Source organism: Papaver somniferum, chromosome 1 (genome assembly GCF_003573695.1).
Source record: "Papaver somniferum cultivar HN1 chromosome 1, ASM357369v1, whole genome shotgun sequence".
Taxonomy (NCBI): Eukaryota; Viridiplantae; Streptophyta; class Magnoliopsida; order Ranunculales; family Papaveraceae; genus Papaver; species Papaver somniferum.
In genome coordinates this window covers 76270032-76293362 of record NC_039358.1, presented here as the reverse complement: position 1 = coordinate 76293362, position 23331 = coordinate 76270032, and the positions used below count along the sequence as shown (strand labels likewise).

The 23331-nt window shown below is 35.8% G+C and overlaps 2 protein-coding genes across 4 annotated transcripts; one reads left to right on the top strand and one right to left on the bottom strand.

Moving 5' to 3' along the window:
* The first annotated feature begins 1188 nt into the window (after positions 1 to 1188).
* On the top strand, positions 1189 to 2977 carry LOC113291171 (bZIP transcription factor 27-like). The gene is made up of 3 exons (XM_026540737.1): positions 1189 to 2208; positions 2327 to 2404; positions 2556 to 2977. The coding sequence occupies exons 1-3, from the start codon at positions 1438 to 1440 to the stop codon at positions 2628 to 2630; spliced, it is 924 nt and encodes a 307-aa protein (XP_026396522.1). The 5' UTR covers positions 1189 to 1437; the 3' UTR covers positions 2631 to 2977.
* Positions 2978 to 6841: 3864 nt separating this feature from the next.
* LOC113291156 (heparan-alpha-glucosaminide N-acetyltransferase-like) lies at positions 6842 to 13056 on the bottom strand. Of its 3 annotated transcripts, none has more exons than XM_026540723.1 (13): positions 12650 to 13054; positions 12069 to 12206; positions 11816 to 11897; positions 11412 to 11488; positions 10532 to 10638; positions 9914 to 10046; positions 9620 to 9736; positions 9448 to 9533; positions 8809 to 8875; positions 8258 to 8336; positions 8055 to 8146; positions 7183 to 7326; positions 6842 to 7090 (listed from the first exon to the last, which is right to left on the bottom strand). In XM_026540723.1, exons 1-13 carry the CDS (start codon positions 12770 to 12772, stop codon positions 7055 to 7057), a joined length of 1281 nt encoding a protein of 426 aa, XP_026396508.1. In that variant the 5' UTR covers positions 12773 to 13054; the 3' UTR covers positions 6842 to 7054. The 3 variants fall into 3 exon arrangements, with proteins under 3 accessions (XP_026396508.1, XP_026396514.1, XP_026396518.1); XM_026540729.1 differs by having other exon boundaries at positions 12069 to 12269; positions 12650 to 12770; XM_026540733.1 differs by lacking the exon at positions 12069 to 12206 and having other exon boundaries at positions 12650 to 13056.
* Positions 13057 to 23331: the final 10275 nt, after the last annotated feature.

Below are 23331 nucleotides of genomic sequence, written 5' to 3'. Positions count from 1 at the left end.
ACGGTTAATAATCGGTAGGCATTACCACATCATAAGCTACCGATTGTTGAGTAGCCCAAAATCGTTAGGGTTTGTTACTTATATACCTACCGATTATAGGAAGCCCCAAATCGAACCACTGCCAAATTCCATAGGTTTCGAGGGTACAAAGCCGACCATAACCATTTGGTTCGTGTTTTGGATGTAGTCATAATCGGAAGGTATATGGATTACATAAACTTCCGATTATAGGTTGCCCCAAAATAAGTTTTCTTCTAAAATCCTTCATTTAATGAATTTGAAATCTACCATAATCGGGGGTATTGTTACTCGTAGCTTTCCGATTATGGGAAGCCCAAATCGTTAGCTTAGACAGGTTTTAATTCGTCCGATTATATAGGAGCCCCAAATTTCACCATTGCAAAAATCTAAAGATTTCTAATTTCTATACTTTAACAACCGGTAGTCCCTTGAGGATCTTGTTACTCCCGATTGTTATAGAAGCCAGATACGAGTTTGCACATAAACGAACTTAATCGGTAGTGTAATCTAGTTAATAACCTTCCGATTAGGTATTTACAATCGGGTACAGTATAGCTTCCGATTATGTAAGGGCATTAACGTATTCTCCACGTTTTTGGACATCCCTTAACGTAATGTATAGGTTGGGAATAAAAAAATCGCCCCTGATTCCTTTTGGGTCGCTCCTAAAAATGCCAGGTTATTATTACCTTTACTATTAATATTTTCTCTTCAAATTAGGAAAAAGAAAAACACATCTGTAAATGAACAAGCTTGATATTACAAAAATAGACACTACAAACTGTCGATAGTTTGGGATCTTCAAACATATCATGCCGCGTGGCAGATACAAATCATGTAAAAACATGTCCTTTTCTTACTCTTTTTGTATAAAAGCTGGTTTCATGGTTAATAATTCATTCTTCCATCAAATGATGAAAGAAAATGAATTCTTCATCAATATTTATAGAAATATTATTAGTCTCATAATTTCTTCCACATAAAAACCCACTCCTTTTCTAGTATCATCTTGATTCTTTGACATCTTCCAATCCCGTGGGTGCAGCATTTATCCACTGTGCATTAAAGGAAAAAATGTTCATTTTTTTATGGAAAAAAAGAAAACCACAAGTTATTCCTAATTGGACAAAACCAAAAAACACCTTATTTCCAATTGGACATACACATCTCCTCTATGTTCACTTACCCAGTCTCTCTACAAAGAAAAAAGAGAAGCCTCTTTCTGAAATCTTCCATTTATGTCACGATCAGAATCCTCATCTTGTGTCTGTTAAATAGATCTCACTATATATAACAACTAAAACCCCAACCCACCTTTGTTCTGTTCCTTGGTTAGACTCTTTTATTCACAGTTAGCTTTTGTTTGAGTTGTAGTTGAGTTTCTTCTATTTGTTCCAAGTCTTTATTTTTACTCTGATGTGGTCATCAAGAGTGGATGACCATGGCAATAGAGTTTCATCTTCATCATCAGAAAAGTCTTTATCTTCTTCATCTCCATCTTCATCACATTCATCAATCTTAAGAAACCCAAGAAGAAAAACCATGGAAGAAGTTTGGAATAATATCAATCTTACTTGTATTCATCATAAGAATACTACTAACACTTCCTCCTCTCCCATTAGAGTGGAAGATTCAAGTATTCCATTACCCAAACCCAAAGCTACTTCACAAACTTTTCCTGTCATCAGCAATCTCCAAGAGTTTTTAGCTAGACCGTTTAACAAAGACTCTCAAAGTCATCAGAAACAACAACCAAAAACAGGTGCCCAGCTGATTTCAAGATTTTCAACTTCTCAGGTTCATCCTCCTCCTCCACCACCACCACCACCACCACCAGTACCAGTACCGGCAGCACAACCACAACCACTCCCACCAACCATTAATCTGAATTCAGTCTGTGATCAGCAATTTCCATACCTGGATGATAACAGTGATGAGCACCCACTTCGTCCGAACCCGAGATTGAATCATAACAATCTTAGTTTTATTGATTCACCTTCTTTTGTTTCAGCTTTGAATACATCCCATCCATTTGATCAAGCATTTGGGAATTCGACTCTCCCTAATAACAAGAGAAGAGCTTCTGATGAAACTGATGATAACAACATCAACTGTACTGGAGATCGTAGGCATAAGAGAATGATCAAGAACAGAGAGTCTGCTGCCCGTTCTAGAGCTCGGAAACAGGAATCTCTCTCTCCCTCCCTCTCATTTCTGTCCACTCGATTAATTTTTCAGTCTGCAAGAATGGGTCTTTGTGCTGGTCTTTGATTCTCACACTCTGGGTTGTTTTTTTATTCTTCAGGCTTATACAAATGAGCTGGAGCTTGAAGTTGCAAATCTCATGGAGGAAAATGCTATGCTCCGGAAACAGCAGCAGCAGGTACCAAGAAATTATATTAATTTTCTTTATAAATTAACAAAAAACTATAATTCTTTTTTCATTCTTGCTTGATGTTAATTTGTTATTGAATTAGTAGTTTGGTTGTTGATGCAAATTATTTAATGCGTTTGTTAATGTGGTACTGGGACAGTTATATCTAGCAGCAGCAGCACACCAACTTCCAAAAAAGACTACGCTTCAAAGAACATCAACTGCCCCATTTTGAGAGCAAGCATGCAGCAGTACTAGCTTAATCAGCAGCAGCAGCGGCATCACTTTTCATTTTCTCCCGCATTACTCCTCCATATGTACAGGATCAGGACCACATCTTCCACCATGCAGTCTAGATTGTAGTGAATAGTCTTCCGGAAAGAGATATAACCAAAAAGAAACAGTATCCGTTTTGTTGCTTTGTGAGAAGGAAAGGTCATTTCCATGTTGTTTTAAAATCTCCCTAGTACTGTTCTTTTAATTTTCATTTCGGTTATTGTTATATATTTTGCTTAGGATTTTAGTTTACTAATTATATGTGTGTAATTTGATATAGCTTATATAAATTTGCATTAGATCTTTTTTTTTTTTTTTTTTTTTTTTTTTTTGTAAAAAAAGTGTTATATTTCTATCAACATATTTGTCTTGATATGGCTGCAGTGCTATGCCAAGAATGATGCTTTGTGATGGGGATTTATTTATTTAGGTTATTTAAGGTCATTGATTTTAAAATATTAGGGTATCTTATATAAGAAATAAAAATCAACCAAACCCCATTTGATTAATCAAAAAAAGAGAAAAGGGAGGAGAAAAAAGAAAGAACAAGTTGGTCCTTGGTGATAAGTTCATTTTTATTATATTTATACCCCACCAAGGGAACAAGATAATGCGCACCCTCCAAAGTCACATCCCTCTATTTATATTTTTCTATGATGTTGATAATTTGCTGATTTCAGCCTGCTTTTCTTACTTAATTTTTTCTAGTTGTAATTGAGACACTTTCGGTTATCTTCTAAACCCTCTTTTTACTATTAATAGTCACCAATTTGGTTATCAGCAAAAAAAAAAAAAAAAAAAAGAAAAAAAAAAGTCACTAATTTGGTAAGGATTAGGGGAAAAACATATGAATGTCAAGATCATCTCAGTTTTGTAAATAAATAAATTATCCGATTAGATAATAATGCAGAAGATCATGTAGTACAACCTATTTGTTAATATGTTTGGCTTTGTTACTTTTTTTTATGGATGAAAACCTTTGGAAATGGTTGGATCTCTCAACGATCTTAACACTTCTACTAAATGCAGATTTGTTAATAGGTTTGGCTTTGTATCCAAACCACAAACGACCATCTAACTTTATTATGTTACCTATAATTCGGATACTGAGAATGGTTTGAACATAGTTGAGGAAGGTCTATCGTAACTTTTTAATTATTTTTTGATGTTTGCAAGATCACCAGATCAAATCATGTAACAGAGCTCATCTTGGGTGTTTTATTTTTAATTTAAATTAAGATTTTTCGAAAAAAATAAATAAAAATTAGTTAATTATGATGCTGCTAGATCAAAATGTATTACAATGTATTCTTTTCTTTTCTTTGCATCCTTCGCAGCTCACCTCATAGTAAATCTAAGAATCAGGTTCATTTTAACCATACCATAATTTGAAACCATCAACAACTAGCAATCCTCTAAGAAATAAAAACGACATGTCAACTTCACCAGTGGCATGGTGGGGATCTTCTCCAAGACCAAAAAGAGCAATGGTTGTAGGTGGGTCACTAAAAATAGATTGATGATATCTATCATTTCCGAACACAAGCCACAACAGTTAACAAAAAAAAGCACATAAAAAGGGTCTGAAGTCTGAACTTAGTCCTTGCATTTTGTTGCCATGTTTATGTTTTAAGAGCTGAAATGTAATAGGAAACGGGATTCTGGATGGGTGAAAGAGAGGAATCACAGAAGAGGTATCTAAAAAGTTACTAGGGTAAAACCCAAAAGAAATGAATGGTTACTTTCTAATAACCTGATGGAAACAGTCTTTTACCCTTTCCATCCATAATAATCAAAGCAAAGTAGGGCACGTACTAAACTAGATCGTGCATAAATGGCAATGCCCATTTGGGGGGGTGTAACTAACTTTGCCATTTTAATTTGCTGCCAACGCTCATGAAAGCAATGAATGACTGTTGCTGGTACAATGACTATAACATCTACCCATTCCAAAGATGTGTCTACTGTATTTATATTTGAAGCCTTCGTCTTAACCATAGAATAAAAGATGGATAAAGAAAGTGCAGGACTAGTTTGATATAAGGCATCAATTCAAGCTCTAAAGTCCTGAGTCCCGGATGCTGCATGAAGCTGTAGGGCCAAAACCTCCTCAATTTGTGGGAGAGGGTGCTTCCTCTTTTCTGAAAGGAGTGGGCATGCTCCCTTCTTCTACTTGTAACATCTTTTTATATGCAACCTTAAACTCCCACTCGCACCTGGTGTATTCTCAGGGGACACATGGAGATTGTCGGTGGAATTCTCTAAACTCTGTTATATTCCAAGTTTCTTTCAAAGCAGATCACATGCCCTGAAACGAACGATTTCATCAACTCAACTCGACTCGTCTTTCTTTCTGATAAAAGAAGCTGCTGACATGTCATGTCTGTGGCTTTAACGGTTAACGTGTATATCTTTTGCCTTAATAATAAGTTTGCCGTATCATAATACAGAGAAAAGAAAACAGACGATGGGAAGTCACAGACGTACCGAAAAGATATCAAAGATAATGAGATTATATTCACTTACTTAATTACGTACTGCCACTTTACAACTACTAGCTGCCTTCCCCATATACACCAAAAACCTGCTCTGGGAGTTAGGTTAGGCTCTGGTCATTCTAGGCTATCATACTTTCTGACTAACATATAGCTTCATTCATATACATAAGGGGTCTTTTACACAGTAGTAACCTTGTGCTGTGGAAGACAAAGTCGATGAACTCAGTCTTCATTCAAAATTTTGACACTCAAATTCAAAGCACAATGAGTGGGTACATCAAGATGGTCTAATCCTGAAATTGGAGTTCCTGGAAAGGGATTAGTATTTCGGCTTTTCTTGGTTCTTTATAAATACACAACTTCGACCGATCTAAGTTCTCCTTCCATGCACCAATTGAACACAAACAACAAAGATGTCCCTCCTACAAAGAAAAGCCTAGAAAAGGTATTAATATGGAGACGACAAAAACTAGTTACTTATCATCTCCACTACTACTAAAAAAGGACATGATAAGCTGAACACAACACTAGGTTCCCAGCCAAAGGCTATTCCTTCTGTTTCAGTTTTGCAAGTCCAGTGCAGCTGTGGCATAATTACTAAATAAAGTCATCCGCCACCATACGCGTCGAGGGATGACTCGCTAGGTGGTGGTGATGGTGGTCCCTTTTGTTGATGTTGGCTTGACTCTGTATTTTTACCCATTTATGTACAGACTTTGGAGTTTAGTCACCGAGTGGTATTGTAAATTGATTGTACTAAGATTCTAAGAATTTTGTTTTCTGTTATTGTTTCTGTTCTTCAAATATTTTGCACCCTAGTGATCCAACATCCTTCACTATAAAAGTTCATGATGATCCGCTTAAAAAATGTCCAATTACATCTACATAATACTTCCAATTTCATATTATGTATAGATGTACCTATCCCAGTACTGCTCTTTTCAGTTTTCGCTTCATCTTTTCATTATTGTGTTGTTGGAAGTGTGAAATTGAATCTAAGACAGGGATAGGAAATGACCATTGGGTATTATTCTTCTTACTGCTTTAGGAGAATATTTGTCCAACTATGTCTGTCTGCAACAGTTAGTCAATAAGCAAGAATTATGAAGAGATGCATATTTTACCCATTAGAAACTGTCAACCTGGTCTTTTCATCTTTTTATTGATTTAGTAGGGTTAATGGATGCATACTTATCACCAATCTTATCTAACTCAATTATTAGTACATTCACTTCCTTTACATGTCAAAAGCAAAAGCTAAGTTTAAGAAGCCGAGAAGTTTCCTAGTACAATATGCTCGGAATTGTGTAAAGGGTTACATATTTTACTGTCTAAACATTTATAAGATCTAAAATGATGGAGGGGTTCTACGGTTGACTCTGCCTCGACTGAATCGGGTTATACTTTGAACTCGTGAAGTTCCATGCGACTAAGGAGATCTATACTTGATCATATCGAGGTTATAGCCTAAAGCAGAAATCAGTCTGAAGCTTGATGGAAGAATTATGTATAATACCAATAACCTTTTGCATCATAAGTTAACATAGTGCAGTTTCTAGGCATAGTAAATAGCAAGTCAAGTTAACATAGTACCAATAACCTTTTGCATCATAAGTTAACATCCTTATACCTAGGCTTTCGTAGTTTAGGCAACAGGTAGTTTAAACAGGTGAAAAGACTAACTTGCCGAGTACTTACTTTATTTATCTATACTCAAAACTACTTCAAATTATATAAATACTGACAAAATTATAAGGTAGGTTTTAGTCATAATTACATATATAAATGAATGATACATGCTCTAAGCAACATTTTGAGTAGGAAAGCATGTGTTCCAATAGCAGATGAAGTATGAGCGTTACCCGTAGTAAAATCGACGTATGAGTTATTTCTGGACAAAGCATGTCACAATCCAATGAATCTGATAAAATTTACAGAGACAAATGTAAGTAACATCATTTATATATGTAAAGGAACTTACAAAAAGACAAATAAATGTACAAGGTCTCTTACCAAGTTATTTTTTGGAGAAACTGAATAGAAGCCTTGTATTGCAATTACAGCCAAGTTCGAAGATATAAGAACAAAGATGGACAAAGAATGTACTCCCATCCACTCAAGCAGTGATGTTAAACGCCTGTAACCATAAATATCTACCTGAAATTGAGTTCAGCATCTGGTCAAATTTATAGTACTTGCCCGTTTTGGTTCAAAAGTAAATAAAGCATAGATGTACAAAAAACTATTACAATTCTTGAATCTATACCCCAAAACATGTTTGAATAAAGTTTTTTCTCTTCATTCATATCCATTTTGATGATGAAGAGGTTCTGTACCTATATCTATCACAGGCTAACATGGAATTGGTTGCTAGCAAATAAATACTCTAATTCAAGTATCCATGCTTGGCACATAATCTAGAAATAGATGAAGATTTTGGTTTAGGAGCTGAGATATGTGAAACACATGAGACATGAGTCGCATGACCATTCCGTGGCTGCCATTTACTTGTATCTGCCGACATGTATAGCTGTAAGCATTTAGAACGACGCGTATATCTCATCTATTATGAATATCTTTCTCCGTATGCTGGCAAAGATAATGTGTGATTACTGTCTGCAAGCAATTCTACATATATGACAAAGGACTATCCTGTGTTCATTCATTTGGCAAGAAACAGCGATGAACAGTAAAATCTAGTAACTGTATGGAAATGAATACTGTTTATTCTTCATTTGGCATGCAGGAATTGATGTGCAACTCCCTCACTGTTACGAAGGTCGTACAGATAGGACTGGGAACATGGGGAAACACGGGCTCCTTTAAGTCTCTATCTTTCAGTTGGAGGTATGCAGTCAAATAATAGACTACTGTTTTGAGCTTACCAGTATGTAAAAAGCACAGAAAGTGATTCCAGCTGTAGAAGATGTAAGCAGCATATAACTGATGGTGTATAAAGATTTGTTTAAGGGAATATCTGGAAAGAAGCAATATGTAACATCAGTAGAGTGGCGTATTACATCATATTTCTGTTGAGTATCTCTAATTCATTTGTGCACAGTGGATTTTTGCTTGTTGAAGTGCTTACCTACATACGAAAGAAACACACCGAGGCCAAAAAATGAGAAGGAAAGCAATACCCAATGAAGAAGACGATCCTTGTGGTCCTGAAATGTGTAAATATAAATTAATCCATTTGCATAAACATACTCCCTCCGTCCCATAAAAGAGGGTCTTAGTTTTTCATGTATGCTTAGAAAAGTGAAAGACCCACTTTTTGTGGGACGGAGGTGGTATAAGTTATCAAAATTAGAGTGCAACCAAAAAGTAGACAAGATCCTATCACTATGTATTTGCAAGGGTTAAAAAAGTGGATGATAATCACAACTTTGAGTGCACTGGAAAAGGTTAGAAAGTCCGTTTCTGTTAATATCATGTGAGTCTGTTTCTGTTAATATCATGTGTTCAATACCTAGCTCTAGCTGCATTTCAGTTTCTCTGTTGTAAATCTTCATCATAGCCTTCCTTTTAGAGTATTTCTGATTTTTTACTGCACCTATTTTTTCTTATAACTGATTTTCTACTAAAAATTAAAAGCAAAGTAAACAAATTCAAAAGAATATGTGTGGGTCTGCTCACCTCTAATAGCACAAGAATGTGACCATACTGAAGTCCAATGATGCAGGTTACGGCAGCTGTGATGGAGCTGGAAGAAGTACAAGCAGTAAGATAGCAGCAAAAGTGATTGTGGATAAGCACTGAATAATTAGATTGTATTTGTATCCACTGAACAAATAATACAGATTCTGTATGAGAAGCCAAACTGCAAACTGTAGGGTAATAGTATTATGTTATATGAGAAAAGTACATTGAGTGGTTATCTAATGATTCATTAATTGGTAAAAAATTAACAATGATGTATACCCCAGAGGAAGTTAGCTATGAAAATAAAGCACAAAAATGGGGTCATTTTTGCTTAGTTATGGGAATTATTCTCCTATAGAACCTCTAAACCGGAACTCTTGTCAAGTCTTTCCATCTGTTCTGCTACGTGACATTTTTATGTTTTCTGTATGCCCCAGTTTTGAACATCTTGTGAGTTAGTTTAGATAGACTCCCAGCAACGCCCCATCCCGCTAAGGTAAAATTGAAAGAGTCTATGTAAGAAACCGGATTGCATTTAACTAGCGCATAAGACCAGTTTGAACCAAACATCATATAACCAACAGGATCCACACAATAGAGAAAAGAACATATTGAATACTCTAGCCAACCCACCTTAAAATACCTTCGGGATCAAATGGTGCATGGCACCATGGTGGTACACTGTCTGAACCTTGGCCAATTGCAGGATCACTGCATTCCTGCAATGAATATATGTTGCTTAGGCGTTAATAGATATGCCTCAGTCATCAGTGTTTCATAGATATGTTCCTCAAGATAGGGATACCTTCAAGTTTCTGTAAACAGGCTTCTTATATAGATGATTAATACCAAGAACGTAACGATCAATCATTCCTGCTGAATTACAAGCTGGCCCAAGATCACCTCTGGTTGAACAGTTCACCTACATAAAATAGATCATCTTCGTGTTACAATAACATTCAGGAGAAAGATGATTGGACATGGAGATCCATAACAACATTTGAAAATAGAAACAAGAGTTTGCTCTAGGATGAGTCCAATCACGCTTTCCTAATATCCTTAACAGCTATAATAAGAAAAGAAAAAAAGTTTTACTCACCGTGTAACTGATGTAGCTATTATTTGATGAAGAGGGGGAATACGTTGACTGTGGGACACTGAATTGCCAGTCCGGAACATATAAACCATACAGTAGTGCAGAATATATGATGCATAATCCAACTGCCACACACCTGAAGAATGAAGTGAGAAAACATATGGATGAGAGGAAAGGATAGAGAGAGATATAAAATAAAATAAAAATGAAAATAGAGAAATCTCAAATTTTCTTTCGGATAGATACGGGAAAATGGGTTAATAAATTGGTTGACTAAAATGAAAGGCAATTCAACCATAAAACCATAGGCATTTCACTGGAAATCGCAAGGGTTTTCACGGGTTGTAAGTTGCAAGAATGGTTTCATTCCATAAGAAGATGGTGTGCTGGAAGCTCAAAGACAATGGTTAGCTAGAAGCCAGAGATCCATCAGCAGCATGCAATAACTAGTCCGCATAAGGAATATATAACACGAACTAAGCAAACCAGATGGGAGGTGGTCAAAAATATGTTTTAAGCATTGTTTTTCTAATACATTCTCATTTTCCAAGAAAAAAAATGCTTTAAGCAAACTTTGAGTTTCCAGCAGCAAAACAATGATAGCTATGAAAAAAAAGTTACCAATGCAAAAGATAGCTCTTAAAAACTGCTACTTGTTTCTCTGTACCACTGTTATAAGGAACCCAAATTTCACATAAAGCAGCAACTATGTATCCGATGGTTATCCGCTGCAGTCAATGAAAAACTAGATCAAATTGGCAAATTCTTATAAATATTTGAATAAATTGGAAAGGATACAGTACAAGAGGTATAAAGGAATATGAAAAACAGAGAAATCAGTTAACATTTAAACTCATTAGAGAGTAGTAGTCGATAATTGAAGCATCGCTATTAAGTGTCATATTCCTGAAATCATTAAAGCATCGCTAATAACAGTTCTACTGATCCAAGTAGCATCCTAATTTTGGAGTACCTCCTGACAGACTGATTGGAATACCCAATGGTGACCCAACTCAAACAAAATACATCTATACTGACATCTTTTTCAAGATGTTATCTTCAAATATTTCTACTGAATTGAGGACATTATATTGGTTTCAGATCAAACGGTTAGAAAAAAAAATAGAAATAGTATAGATTCACCGTTACCATACCCATAATACGAAGAGGAATTCTGTCAGAATATGACTAAATAATCAAATATATTTGTCTTTAGGATATTTCAGTGTTCAGAAAGGCCTTGACCCTAGCTTACCTACCAAAGGATATTACATATGTTGAGCTATCTAATTAGCTACACCAGTAATAATGTACACATCTAAGAAAATTACATATTCTGGTGAACTTGCATATCTATAAATCTAACAAAGAAAAGAGTCCACCAAAACATTGGATTCAAAATGCACGTCTCAGGGTATCAGATAAAACTTATAAAAACATCGAATAACGAACTACGTGACCCAGTTAGCTGACCTCTCAGTATGAGTTGATGATTTCATACCTGGAGAATGCCAAACAACCGAATGCTTCCAAGATCAACACCAAAGGTCAAAGAGGTTATACCATGAAAATAACCACCTGGAGTGAATGAAAACATGTCAGCTTAGCTACTCCTTGGATGATCAGATAGATGTATGAAGGAATAATGGTAGAGAAATATAATAAAAGCCTAAAATTTAGGGACCACCTTAACCATGAGTATAGCAAACATAGAGCTTGATCTTACTCAACTAGGTAGATGCAACAATTAATACTATTGGATTTTCTAATTAAACCAAAACAACTAAGTCATGTGAACAAATGGCTAAAATAAATAACTAAGATCAAAAGGGGGTTTAACCAAATGGAATAGACAAAATCACAAGAAGATGGACGGTGACAGATTGAAGATATCAGTGACATTACCTTGAAGAAAAACACCAAGAAGAAAGAGCTGTACTGTCTTTACAAGTGCCTTACATGTAGCCACTCTTCTGTTCGATACTCTCTGCAATTAACAGCTTATTGAGACTTTCCATTGCAAGAAAAGAGAGAGATTATTGAACTCGTGAATAACAGATATCACCCATTTAATTAGTAAGGAATTAAACTAGAATGCAATTACAAAAAGCTCATGTGCTTGCAAGGAATAATTTACTCTCAGATAAAAATTATGTACCTTGTAGACAAGTGCCACAGAAACACCAACAATGAAAAGAAAGAAAGGCATCACAAAATCTGCCAAGTGCACACCGTTCCATGGAGAATGACCAATGGATGGAGCAAGTGAACCACCATAATCGACAAATATCATGAGCTAGATAATCAGAACATGGCAACTTGTCGGTAAGAAGAACCAAAAACATGCCATATCTATGATCTGTAAAAAGAAGCCCGTGCATACTGATAAAGACCATACATTTCTTCAAATTTAACAATTTAGCTTACCAAATTCAAGTCTCAAACAATTCAGGATTTTCATGTTAACTACAGATTAGATTTTCGAGTTCTCTAGGCTGCCATTATATGACCTAAATGATCAAACAATCAAGCATTTCTGTAATTGAAAAATCCTGTCCAGTGATAAATACCTAGTTAACTCACTAATCCGAGTCATTCCAATCTCACTGTATTTTCAAAAAATATTTATTCTTGTACAGATTCAAAATTTAGTAGTTGATATTTCAATCTCAAATCAAACCTAAAATCGACCAATAAAAATGGAAATAAAGATGCTTTACTGAGAAAGAGAGAGCTTACAAAGACAGCAAGACCTCGAAAAACATCAAGAGAAGCAACACGAATCTTCTTTCTTTTGGTCGTACTCTTTATTGATACTTTATCTTTTCCTTCTTCGCATTCCAGTACTAGATACTCAGCCATTTTTGCCGATCGGTTTGGCCGGAACCGTATGGTATTCCGATGATAAATTGTAATATTCCGGCGATATATTCGAGAAATTTCTAGGATACTTTTGGGAAGAGTTGTTTCATTAATTGCAGAGAGAAATACAAAATGATCGAAAAAGAAAGAAAGCTCCCGCCAGTCTTAACTGTTAAATAACCCTTCTTTATATTCTTTTATTACGAATAATAACCCTGATTATTAATATGTTAATGGGGTAATTATGACATTCAAAGTTTTAATACTCATAGTTTATTTTGTATACTTATTTGTGAAGCCTTGGAAAAATTAGGTACTAGATTTTAACTATGTTTTTTAATACTATTTCGTACAATCTTTCAGGAGATTAGAATGTAATATAAACAAACAAAATTAGTGGGTAAGATAAGATCACAAGAAGGTGTCGGAAGATTAAGTGATTCTCTTAAGTCACGCCTAACGGTCGCAACTGTGGCCTAATTTGATTTATCGGATGAAATGATAAAAGAATAATATTTTGTGTCCGAAAGATAAAAAGAATATCCTACCTCATAAAATTTAGGGGCAAGAGGCAACAAGTCATGGTCATCAACTCTACTCACATCTCTTTTTGGTGGTGGTGGTAGTACTTCGCTTAACTATTAGAATCAGTGAATAGCCAAGAATACAAATATACAATGTACGTACGGAGTTGGTATAGTGATTGGCATTGGCCCACGTATATGTATAGAGTTGTGGAGAAGGCCATAAGGCCATGTTCACATGCTATATGGCATGGAAGTGATCTCTTTCCATGCACTAAAAATGCCATGGTATGCAATGCATTTCAATATCATTGGCTTGGGAGGGGGTTGGCCTTTTGGGTTCCATCCATATATTATTATATCCAAACACGTCTCGTGGCTACTTTAGTGGTATAGGATAGGTGTTGATTTCATTTGTATGGACGATATTTTATTGAGAAAAATATTTTTAATACATGGTTCTAAACTTCTAATGGACGAGTAAAAATTAGTATGGGTGAAATGGATACCAAAAAAATAGCAAGAATGAATATGGATTCATCCTCACTTAAACTTAAAAAATAGCGAGGGTGGAACTAGATGCATCCTGATGTAAATTAAAAATAAGAAAAATTATTGGAAAATGGATTGGATGAAATTGTTTACATCCTGGCTATTTTTACATTTTCGTCCATTTAAACAGTATCAAATTTTAGATGTCTTTTTCACCCAGAAATTGTCGTTATTGGATCAATTGACCAATTTTGTGTATTTTATTTGCAATTTGGAAAAATCCATATATACCACCTCAGGCCTCTCATGGAATGGAATAACAGGTTTAGTAGTGAAAAATGTAGAAGTTGGAACTGATTACTGGTTAGTAGAGCTGTTAATCCAAAATGAATAATAGCTTTGTTTATGTGAAAAAAAAAAGAAAAAAAAGACAGTGTTCTCTACTTTTTTTTTATCGCATCATATATCAATTCTAATTTCAATCATGAATTTTTAACGGTTTATTTTTTAAAGTGGTAGGTGACAGTGTTATACATTCATCCGGATTGTGCCCTTTTTAATAGAAAGTGAAGAATGGTAAGATAAAACATTTTACCAAAATTATGTGATGATTGAGTTGAATCGGTATTAGATAGTAGAACTCTAACAATGATTCATGTATCGAAGTGTGACGTTGAGAGTGTAATTTATACATATGAACTAAAAGGTACTGGAATTGTCAAGTTATAAAGATATACCCAATTTCCATGAAAAGACAAGTATGGGTTTAATTCACTTCGAAGGATTAACTTTTAAGTTGAGAATTACTTCCGGGTTAAAAGAGTTTATTTAATTCAATGGTTATGATTGCACATCTATTACAAGAAAGGACTTCGGCACTTATAACATACGCTGATGTTAAGATAGACAGAACCCTAACTGGAGTAAGCAACATGACAACTAACAATAACAACAAAGTCAAAAGAGAAATGATTAACACACCCCAGTGGTGTACAACACTATAATGAGACTATCTTCTAACACACACCCTCAAGTTGATGCGGGGGTAGCAAAATGCATCAGATTTTAGCGTAAACTGGAGAAGGTAGGATGGTTTATTCCTTTAGTGAGGATGTCTCCAAGTTGCTGAGATTAAGGGATATAGGTAAATGACACAAACTCAGCTTCAAGCAGGTTACGAACAAAGTGATAATCAACTTCAATGAGTTTCTCCCGAGCATGAAACACTAGATTTGCAGCAAGTACTCTGGCCCCATCATTGTCACAGTAGAGGGTGAAAGGAGTTTCAAATGGTAGATGAACTTCAGTGAGAAGGGTTGAGAACCACATAACTAGAGGGGGCTTTGTACTCTACTTAAGTGCTTGATTTGGACATAGTCGGTTGTTTATTGGACTGCCAGGAGATAAGAGAATCTCCAAGAAAAACACATTAACCTTTGTGGATGTACGTATATCATGGCAGCCGACCCAATATGAATCAGAGTACCCAGAGATATAGGAGATGTTTCCAATAGAGATGGTAGTTCATGACCTAAGTGAATGCTTCATATATCGTAACATCCTTTCGACCAGAGGCATGTGAGTTGTCTTAGGAGCAATCATGCATGAACTGAGAGGCATAGTTGTCCCCAAAGGTAATGTCCAGACGAGTCAGACTGAGATGCTTCAGGCACCAACAATGCTCCGGTATTCCTTAGGGTCATATAGAAGATCACCATCATTGATAGACATTCTTGGAACATGTGCAACAGGAGTAGAGCATGTTTTGTAGCCAATCATATCATCCTGCTGAAGTAGGTCTAGAGTATACTTATTATGAGTAAAGAGAAAATAGTTTTTTGTAGAGTCATATTTGTTAGAGCATTGCTCGGTCGAACTCGCATGCGTTGCTATCTCAAGCATGTTTGTCAATATTAGTGATCAAAACTATATATCTTGATTTCTAGTATACTTATGACTAAGTCTCGGTCTAGGATAGTTAGGAATAGTTGAGCTCCAGACTCCATGGAGATTATCTTGCAAAGACGAAGAACTACTCAAGGAACCAGTTGAACTTCATCCGACCAAAAGGTATGTGGAGACTTGAACTCGTCTTGTCACTCTATCTACTCTATCTCATACTCTTGAGACATAAGTCGTATAAGTCTGATAGTTTTCATACATACACATTTGTTATTTCGAGCCGATTTTACTCGCCTATCTTTTTCTCGAAATACGTGTTGGTAAGCTTTTGCTTTAACCATCTTCATCTTTACCCGTGACGAAAGTCATGATGACGTTTCAATCTTGAAAATAGCTTTGATAATGATAGTCGATTCTTTATGTCTAACGACTGTTATAACATTATAGAAGAATGTTTCAAGGATTGAAATGTAGAGTTGAGAATATGTAACCACCTATGGATGTAAGCATATAGTTTGTTCGCACATTAGTGTATAAATGCATGTGCCGGAAACCAAGTGCGTGCATATGTGTGCATGCGGTATTGGTGAAGGAGACAAGTTGGCTACGCGTACTGGCGGAAATTCACGTCCGTGAAATTCTGCTGAGTTTGAAGTTTACGAACTCAAAAACCAGTCACCTTAGGTACGCGTACTGGCGGAACTTTTTCACCCGAAAAAGTCTGCTGAGTTTGAAAACTAAAACCAACTCAAAATCCGGTAGCTAAGGTACGCATACCCAAGCTAGTTATTTCTCAAATAGGTAGTTCATGGACTTAAAACAATGAATTATAAGGAATGCAATCTTTGCAAACCGTGGGTATATTGTTCATGTATTAGTTCAAATGAATCAAACCGATTTTGTTTCAATTGTGTCTATGTATAAAGACTTAAGCAATTGAACAACTCTTGAACTAGTTCTTATGAGTCATTTGAACTAGTTATGAGAAAGATGAATACGCTTAATATGAAAGCACTCATATGGCTAACCATTGGTCAACCATTTTTGAACCAACCAATGTACACGTTTAGGTACGGTTACTCAAACCTAAATGAATACATTTCATTTGTGTGTGACAAGCTAAGTTTCGATCTAACGGTTCAAAGATATTAGCTTCGATAAATCAGGTTTTTCATCTAATAGTGATTATTGAATGCTGTGTTACCAAGGTAACTTAGATTGCAAACCCTGATTTGAAAACTATATAAGGAGACGTCTAGCAAATGTGCAAAACTAATCCCCACACCTCCTGTGTGATACTAGTTGGTTTACTAGAGTCGATTCTCCTTTAATCGTAGGTTTCTTCTCGAGACCCTGTCTATTAACGACTGAAAGACTTCATTGGGATTGTGAAGCCAGACGAAACTACTTCTCTTGTAGTTAAGCGATCTTATCTTGTCATTTTCTATCGTACGAGTTCAATTGAATAATTGACTTGAGATTATATCTCTGATAGGGCAAGATAAAAAGAAATCACAAACATCTTCGTCTCATCGTTTGTGATTCCACAATATCTAGTTTTGCTACCATACGATTTAGATTATTGTGAGGTGATTGATAATACTAGGCTGTTCTTCGGGAATATAAGACCGGTTTATCAATTGGTTTTTGTTCACCTTGATTTTTATCAAAAGACAGAACAAAACTTTTAGGTTTATCTGTGGGAGACAGATTTATCTATCCTTATAGACTTTTCTGTGTGATACAGATTCGTTTATTAAAGTCTTCGACTTTGGGTTGTAGCAACTCTTGGTTGTGGGTGAGATCAGCTAAGGGAATCAAGTGCGTAGTATCCTTCTGGGATCATAGACGTAAGGAGCGCAATTGTACCTTTAATCAGTGTGAGATTGATTAGGGTTCAACTACAGTCCAGACCGAAGTTAGTTTGTAGTAGGCTAGTGTCTGTAGCGGCTTAATATAGTGTGGTGTTCAATCTGGACTAGGTCCCGTGGTTTTTCTGCATTTGCGGTTTCCTCGTTGACAAAATTTCTGGTGTCTGTGTTATTTGTATTCCGCATTATATTTTGTTATATAATTGAAATATCACAGGTTGTGCGTTGTATCGATCAATAGTGAAATCCAACCTTTGGTTGTTGATTGGGTATTGATTGATCCTTGGATATTGGTCTTTGGTACCATCCAAGTTTATCTCTCTTGTATTTAATAGAGACTCGCAGATTGCTTTAATAAGATCTAAATCAAGAGATACAAATATTAACTCTTTGATATGCTTTCTATTAAGATTGAGTCTGACTGTCTAGCTGATTCTCTTAAAAATATAGTATAGTTAGTCCATACAGATTTTTAATCGAAATATTGGGTGAGGTTGCTACCCCCGCATTTTAAATTGGTATCAGAGCAGGCAAACACGTTCAAGACCTCAAAAGTTTGTGTTTGTAGCCATCTAACTCTATGAACAGAGGTGCTATCTCTATTAACGTACTACTAGTCTTTGATGGCTCTAATTACTTATGGAGAAATTTTTTTATGCGAGCGTTTCTTCAAGCGCGTGATTTTCAATCATGGGTATATGTTGTTAATGGCTATGATGCTCCCATTGTTGCATTAGGTAACATTAATGTTCCAAAAAATATTGGCGAATACGATGATGCTGAGATACTTGTTTCAAAGCAAAATTCCAACGGTTTGAATGCCATCATACATGCCATTACCCAAATCTTCAGCACCATGTGTCAAATTGCACTAGGTCTAAAGATGCGTGGGATATCTTAGAAACCGTATCCGAAGGAAATACCAGTGAAAAGGAAGCTAGGCTTCAAAACCTTAATTCTGATTGGGAAAACCTTTGTATGGCAGATGAGGATTCATTTGATGAGTTTAATCACAAAGTGTCTGAAATTGTTAATGCATCTTTTGCATTGGGTAAGACTACTCCTGAAAAGGACATTGTGATGAAAATTCTCAGATCGCTGCCATCTAGATACGATTCTAAGAAGCATGCCGTCATTGAGGGAAATAACCTTGATAACCTCTCCAGAGATAAGCCAAAAGCGTCAGTCAAACCTCATAATCGTATTCCTCCCAAAAACAGGGACACGAATGAGACTGATGACGAGGATATGCCTCAGTGCTTTAAGTGTAAAGGATTTGGTCACTTTGCAAACGAATGCCCAAATCGTAGAAAATACACTGGGAACAAAGGTCTTGATGCGACACTTGACAAGATATCTGACAATTATGATTCTGATGAAGACAAGAAATCAAGTGTTGCTCTTCTGTCTGAAAATATTGATTTTGATAATTGTAGCAATACATACATCAATCTTGATAATATTTTAGAAGAGAGCCCAATCAAGATGGAAGAATCAATTGACCCGTCTTTTGGAAACTCTTTGCTTAATGTTTCAGGATCTACTTTGTGCCTAGCAGCTTGCGTTTCAAAGGCCCCTGAACCATCCTTTGCGTTGACATGCTCCTATTGTTCTCTCAAGGGACATGAGTTTTCAAAGTGTTTCAAGTACAAACAAAAGATGGTATATGTCAACAAGCTTCAACGAAGAGCAGATCGCCTACCCAATAACCTTAAACTCGCGGAGATAACAGCTAAGGTATGTAAGATCTTGTCCTCTTCGAAAAGACTAGTTTCCAAGAAAATATATAGACCATTAGAGAGGAAAACCTGGTCTAAACATGCGGAAAGGAAAAGCTCCATTGATTCCGTACAAAAGTGTCATGGTGGACAAATCATTGTTCACCACAGCACAACCTGATTGTGTTGTTTTTGTGCATCTTGTCTCATGTGCTTGTTCAAAAGAGACAATATCTTGCACACCTCGGGCTTAAAATAAAAAAAAAATATTTTTTTTTTCTTTTTTTTTTTAGCTTTGAGTTGTTTGGCCTTGAAATTTCCTCATATCACTATTGATATTGGAAGGGACCGATTTGCCAAAAGAAGAGGGTTATTATCGACAATTCGGCTCTTTATAGGGTTGTGAGTTGGACGTGTACGAACCTGTTTAAAGGTTTCGAATCCTTACATTCCTTTTTCCTTCTCTGATATTCTTTATATCTTAAGACTGCTTGTTGAAGTTGAATTGTGAATTCCTCTCACACAACTGTGCCTTCATGGAAACTCCAAGCATCATGTCTTCAGATGGAAAAAATATCAATATGATTGTCAAGCCATCAATCACCAAGGAAAAATAAAAATCTCCGGTGTCTCCATCCTTGAAAAGAAAAAGAAGGAATGTGAGGAAGCCAAGGGGAGTTCCTTCTAACTCTCAGAAATTCTCTGATGTTCTTGATGAGTTGAAAGAGACAAGAAAGGAGGTTCGACAAATAAAGGCTTGTGTGTTAAGATCTTTGGAAATTCAGAAGGCCTGGTTCGACATCTTCAGCCAAGACGGTTTGTTGGTATTGACTCTTTCATCCACGAACCTTATGTTCCAATGGCTGTTGACGACAAGGAGTTTGGGAATGATACAAAATTTCTCAAAGATATCAATGTCTAGGAAGTCTTCTTATGAGAATTTATTTCTTATATTTTAGGAAGAATAACTATAGTTTGGAATAGCCATTATTGTGAGTACACATAGCTATTGCCATCGTTTTTTCATCTTTATTTATTTAAATTCTAAAAATTGTTTGAAAGATGATTTTTGCAGTATTAATCTTTATGGTTTTATATATTGCAATATGTTATGGGATATGTGTGTTTGCGTCCGTGAACTATTATTGTCTCATATGATGCCAAAAGTTATCTCTTTTATATGTCGATATGCGAGTATTGATACAAGATCGATGAACTTTTGACAAACAAAAGTTAAGCTTATTATGTCAATTATTGATGGAAGATAGGTTAAAATATTTTGTTTACAAGGATTATGTCTATTGTACGTCTTTGTGCAAATAGTGATGGAAAATAGTAGAATGAATCCTTGTATATTCTGCAGTATTGATCATTCCCTGATCCATATTTTATGTGTATACTGCAATGCTCCATAAGTTTTTCTTGTGTTGAGAATAAGACGATTGAGTTAATCATTCTTTTATGGTGAACTTAGTCGTAGCTCCGTAAGCTCTCTTATATCGAGCATTTCCAACTAGGTTAATCATAGATTCGTTTGTGGTTATTTTGGTTGTGTATTCTGATTAAATTAATCATGGGTTCTCTTGTGGTTAGTTTAAGAATTTTGGATATAGAAAATCATTTCTTTATGGTTTTTGGTGTCCAATAAAATCCTTCTTTTCTTGTAAAAATAAGGTCGCTCTTGTTGTTCTCTTGGGAATGACATCAAATGGGGGAGAGTTCTTTTGAACTTGCGCTTAATTTCCATATCTTTGTGGGGAGTGCGGCTGTGGAATTATTTAGGGGTTATCTTGTATCTTTATAACCTCCTTGATGAATGCATTTATCCTCGGCTTTATGATTGCATCTAAACAAGTTCATATGTACTTTTCTTTGGTCTTGAAGCGTCTTCGTCAAAATTTTATTAGGATCCCGTTTTCGTACCTTTGCCAATTTTATTGAAAAAAGGGGGAGAATTAATGTGTAGTTCACACTACAAATACATATGATTTACGTGCTTTACGGGTCATTATGTAAGGGGGAGTGGTTTTCATGTTGAGACGAAAGTATTGACTAAGGGGGAGTGATACATATCACCGTAGTATTGTTGTCTAAGTTGTGATATGACAACTTTGATGTTGTGTAATAATACTATGACACTGTACAACAATGATCGAGAGCTTTTGTTTTCTCATTGTTATGGCTACGGAACTTCAACAACTATGATGATGAATTGAACATCTATGGAATCATGGGAGTACTTGGAAAAGACGAAGTTTTCAAGTAAAGTTTAAGCACCAAGGAGATCAAGCATGTGGACGAGAAGATACAAAGTTTTATTTATTTTGTAATCCATATGTATTGATAGTTTTGTCACTAAAATTGACAAAGGGGGAGATTGTTAGAGCATTGCTCGGTCGAACTCCCATGCGTTGCTATCTCAAGCATGTTTGTCAATATTAGTGATCAAAACTATATGTCTTGATTTCTAGTATACTTATGACTAAGTCTCGGTCTAGGATAGTTAGGAATAGTTGAGCTCCAGACTCCATGGCGATTATCTTGCAAAGACGAAGAACTACCCAAAGAACCAGTGGAACTTCATCCGACCAAAAGGTATGTGGAGACTTGAACTCATCTTGTCACTCAAAAGTCTATCTACTATATCTCCTACTCTTGAGACAAAAGTCGTATAAGTATGATAGTTTTCATACGTACACATTTGCTATTTCGAGCCGAGTTTACTCTCCTATCTTTTTCTCGAAATACGTGTTGGTAAGCTTTTGCTTTAACCATCTTCATCTTTACCCGTGACGAAAGTCATGATGACGTTTCAATCTTGAAAATAACTTTGATGACGATAGTCGATTCTTTATGTCTAACGACTGTTATAACATTATAGAAGAATGTTTCAACGATTGAAATGTAGAGTTGAGAATATGTAACCACCTATGCATGTAAGCATATAGTGTGTTCGCGCATTAGTGTATAAATCCATGTGCCGGAAACCAAGGGCGTGCATATGTGTGCATGCGGTATTGGTGAAGGAGACAGGTTGGCTACGCGTACTCGTACGCGTACTGGCGGAAATTTACGTCCGTGAAATTCTGCTGAGTTTGAAGTTTACGAACTCAAAAACCAGTCACCTTAGGTACGCGTACCCGTACGCGTACTGCCGGAACTTTTTCACCCGAAAAAGTCTGCTGAGTTTGGAAACTAAAACCAACTCAAAATCCGGTAGCTAACGTACCCATACCCAAGCTAGTTATTTCTCAAATCGGTAGTTCATGGACTTAAAACAATAAATTATAAGGAATGCAATCTTTGCAAACCGTGGGTATATTGTTCATGAATTGATTCACATGAATCAAACCGATTTTGTTTCAGTTGTGTCTATGTATAAAGACTTAAGCAATTGAACAACTCTTGAACTAGTTCTTATGAGTCATCTGAACTAGTTATGAGAAAGATGAATACGGTTAATATGAAAGCACTCATATGGCTAACCATTTGTCAACCATTTGTGAACCAACCAATGTACACGTTTAGGTACGGTTACTCAAACCTAAATGAATATATTTCATTTGTGTGTGACAAGTTAAGTTTCGATCTAACGGTTGAAAGATATTAGCTTGGATAAATCAGGTTTTTCATCTGACGGTGATTATTGAATGCTTTGTTACCAAGGTAACTTAGATTGCAAACCATGATTTGAAAACTATATAAGGAAACGTCTAGCAATTGTATAAAACTAATCCCCACACCTCCCGTGTGATACTAGTTGGTATGCTAGAGTCTATTCTCCTTTAATCGTAGGTTTCTTCTCGAGACCTTGTCGATTAACGACTGAAAGACTTCATTGGGATTGTGAAGCCAGACGAAACTACTTATCTTGTAGTTGAGTGATATGATCTTGCCATTTTCTATCGTACGAGTTCAATTGAATAATTGACTTGAGATTATATCTCTGATAGGGCAAGATAAAAAAAAATCACAAACATCTTCGTCTCATCATTTGTGATTCCACAATATCTAGTTTCGCTACCATACGATTTAGATTATTGTGAGGTGAT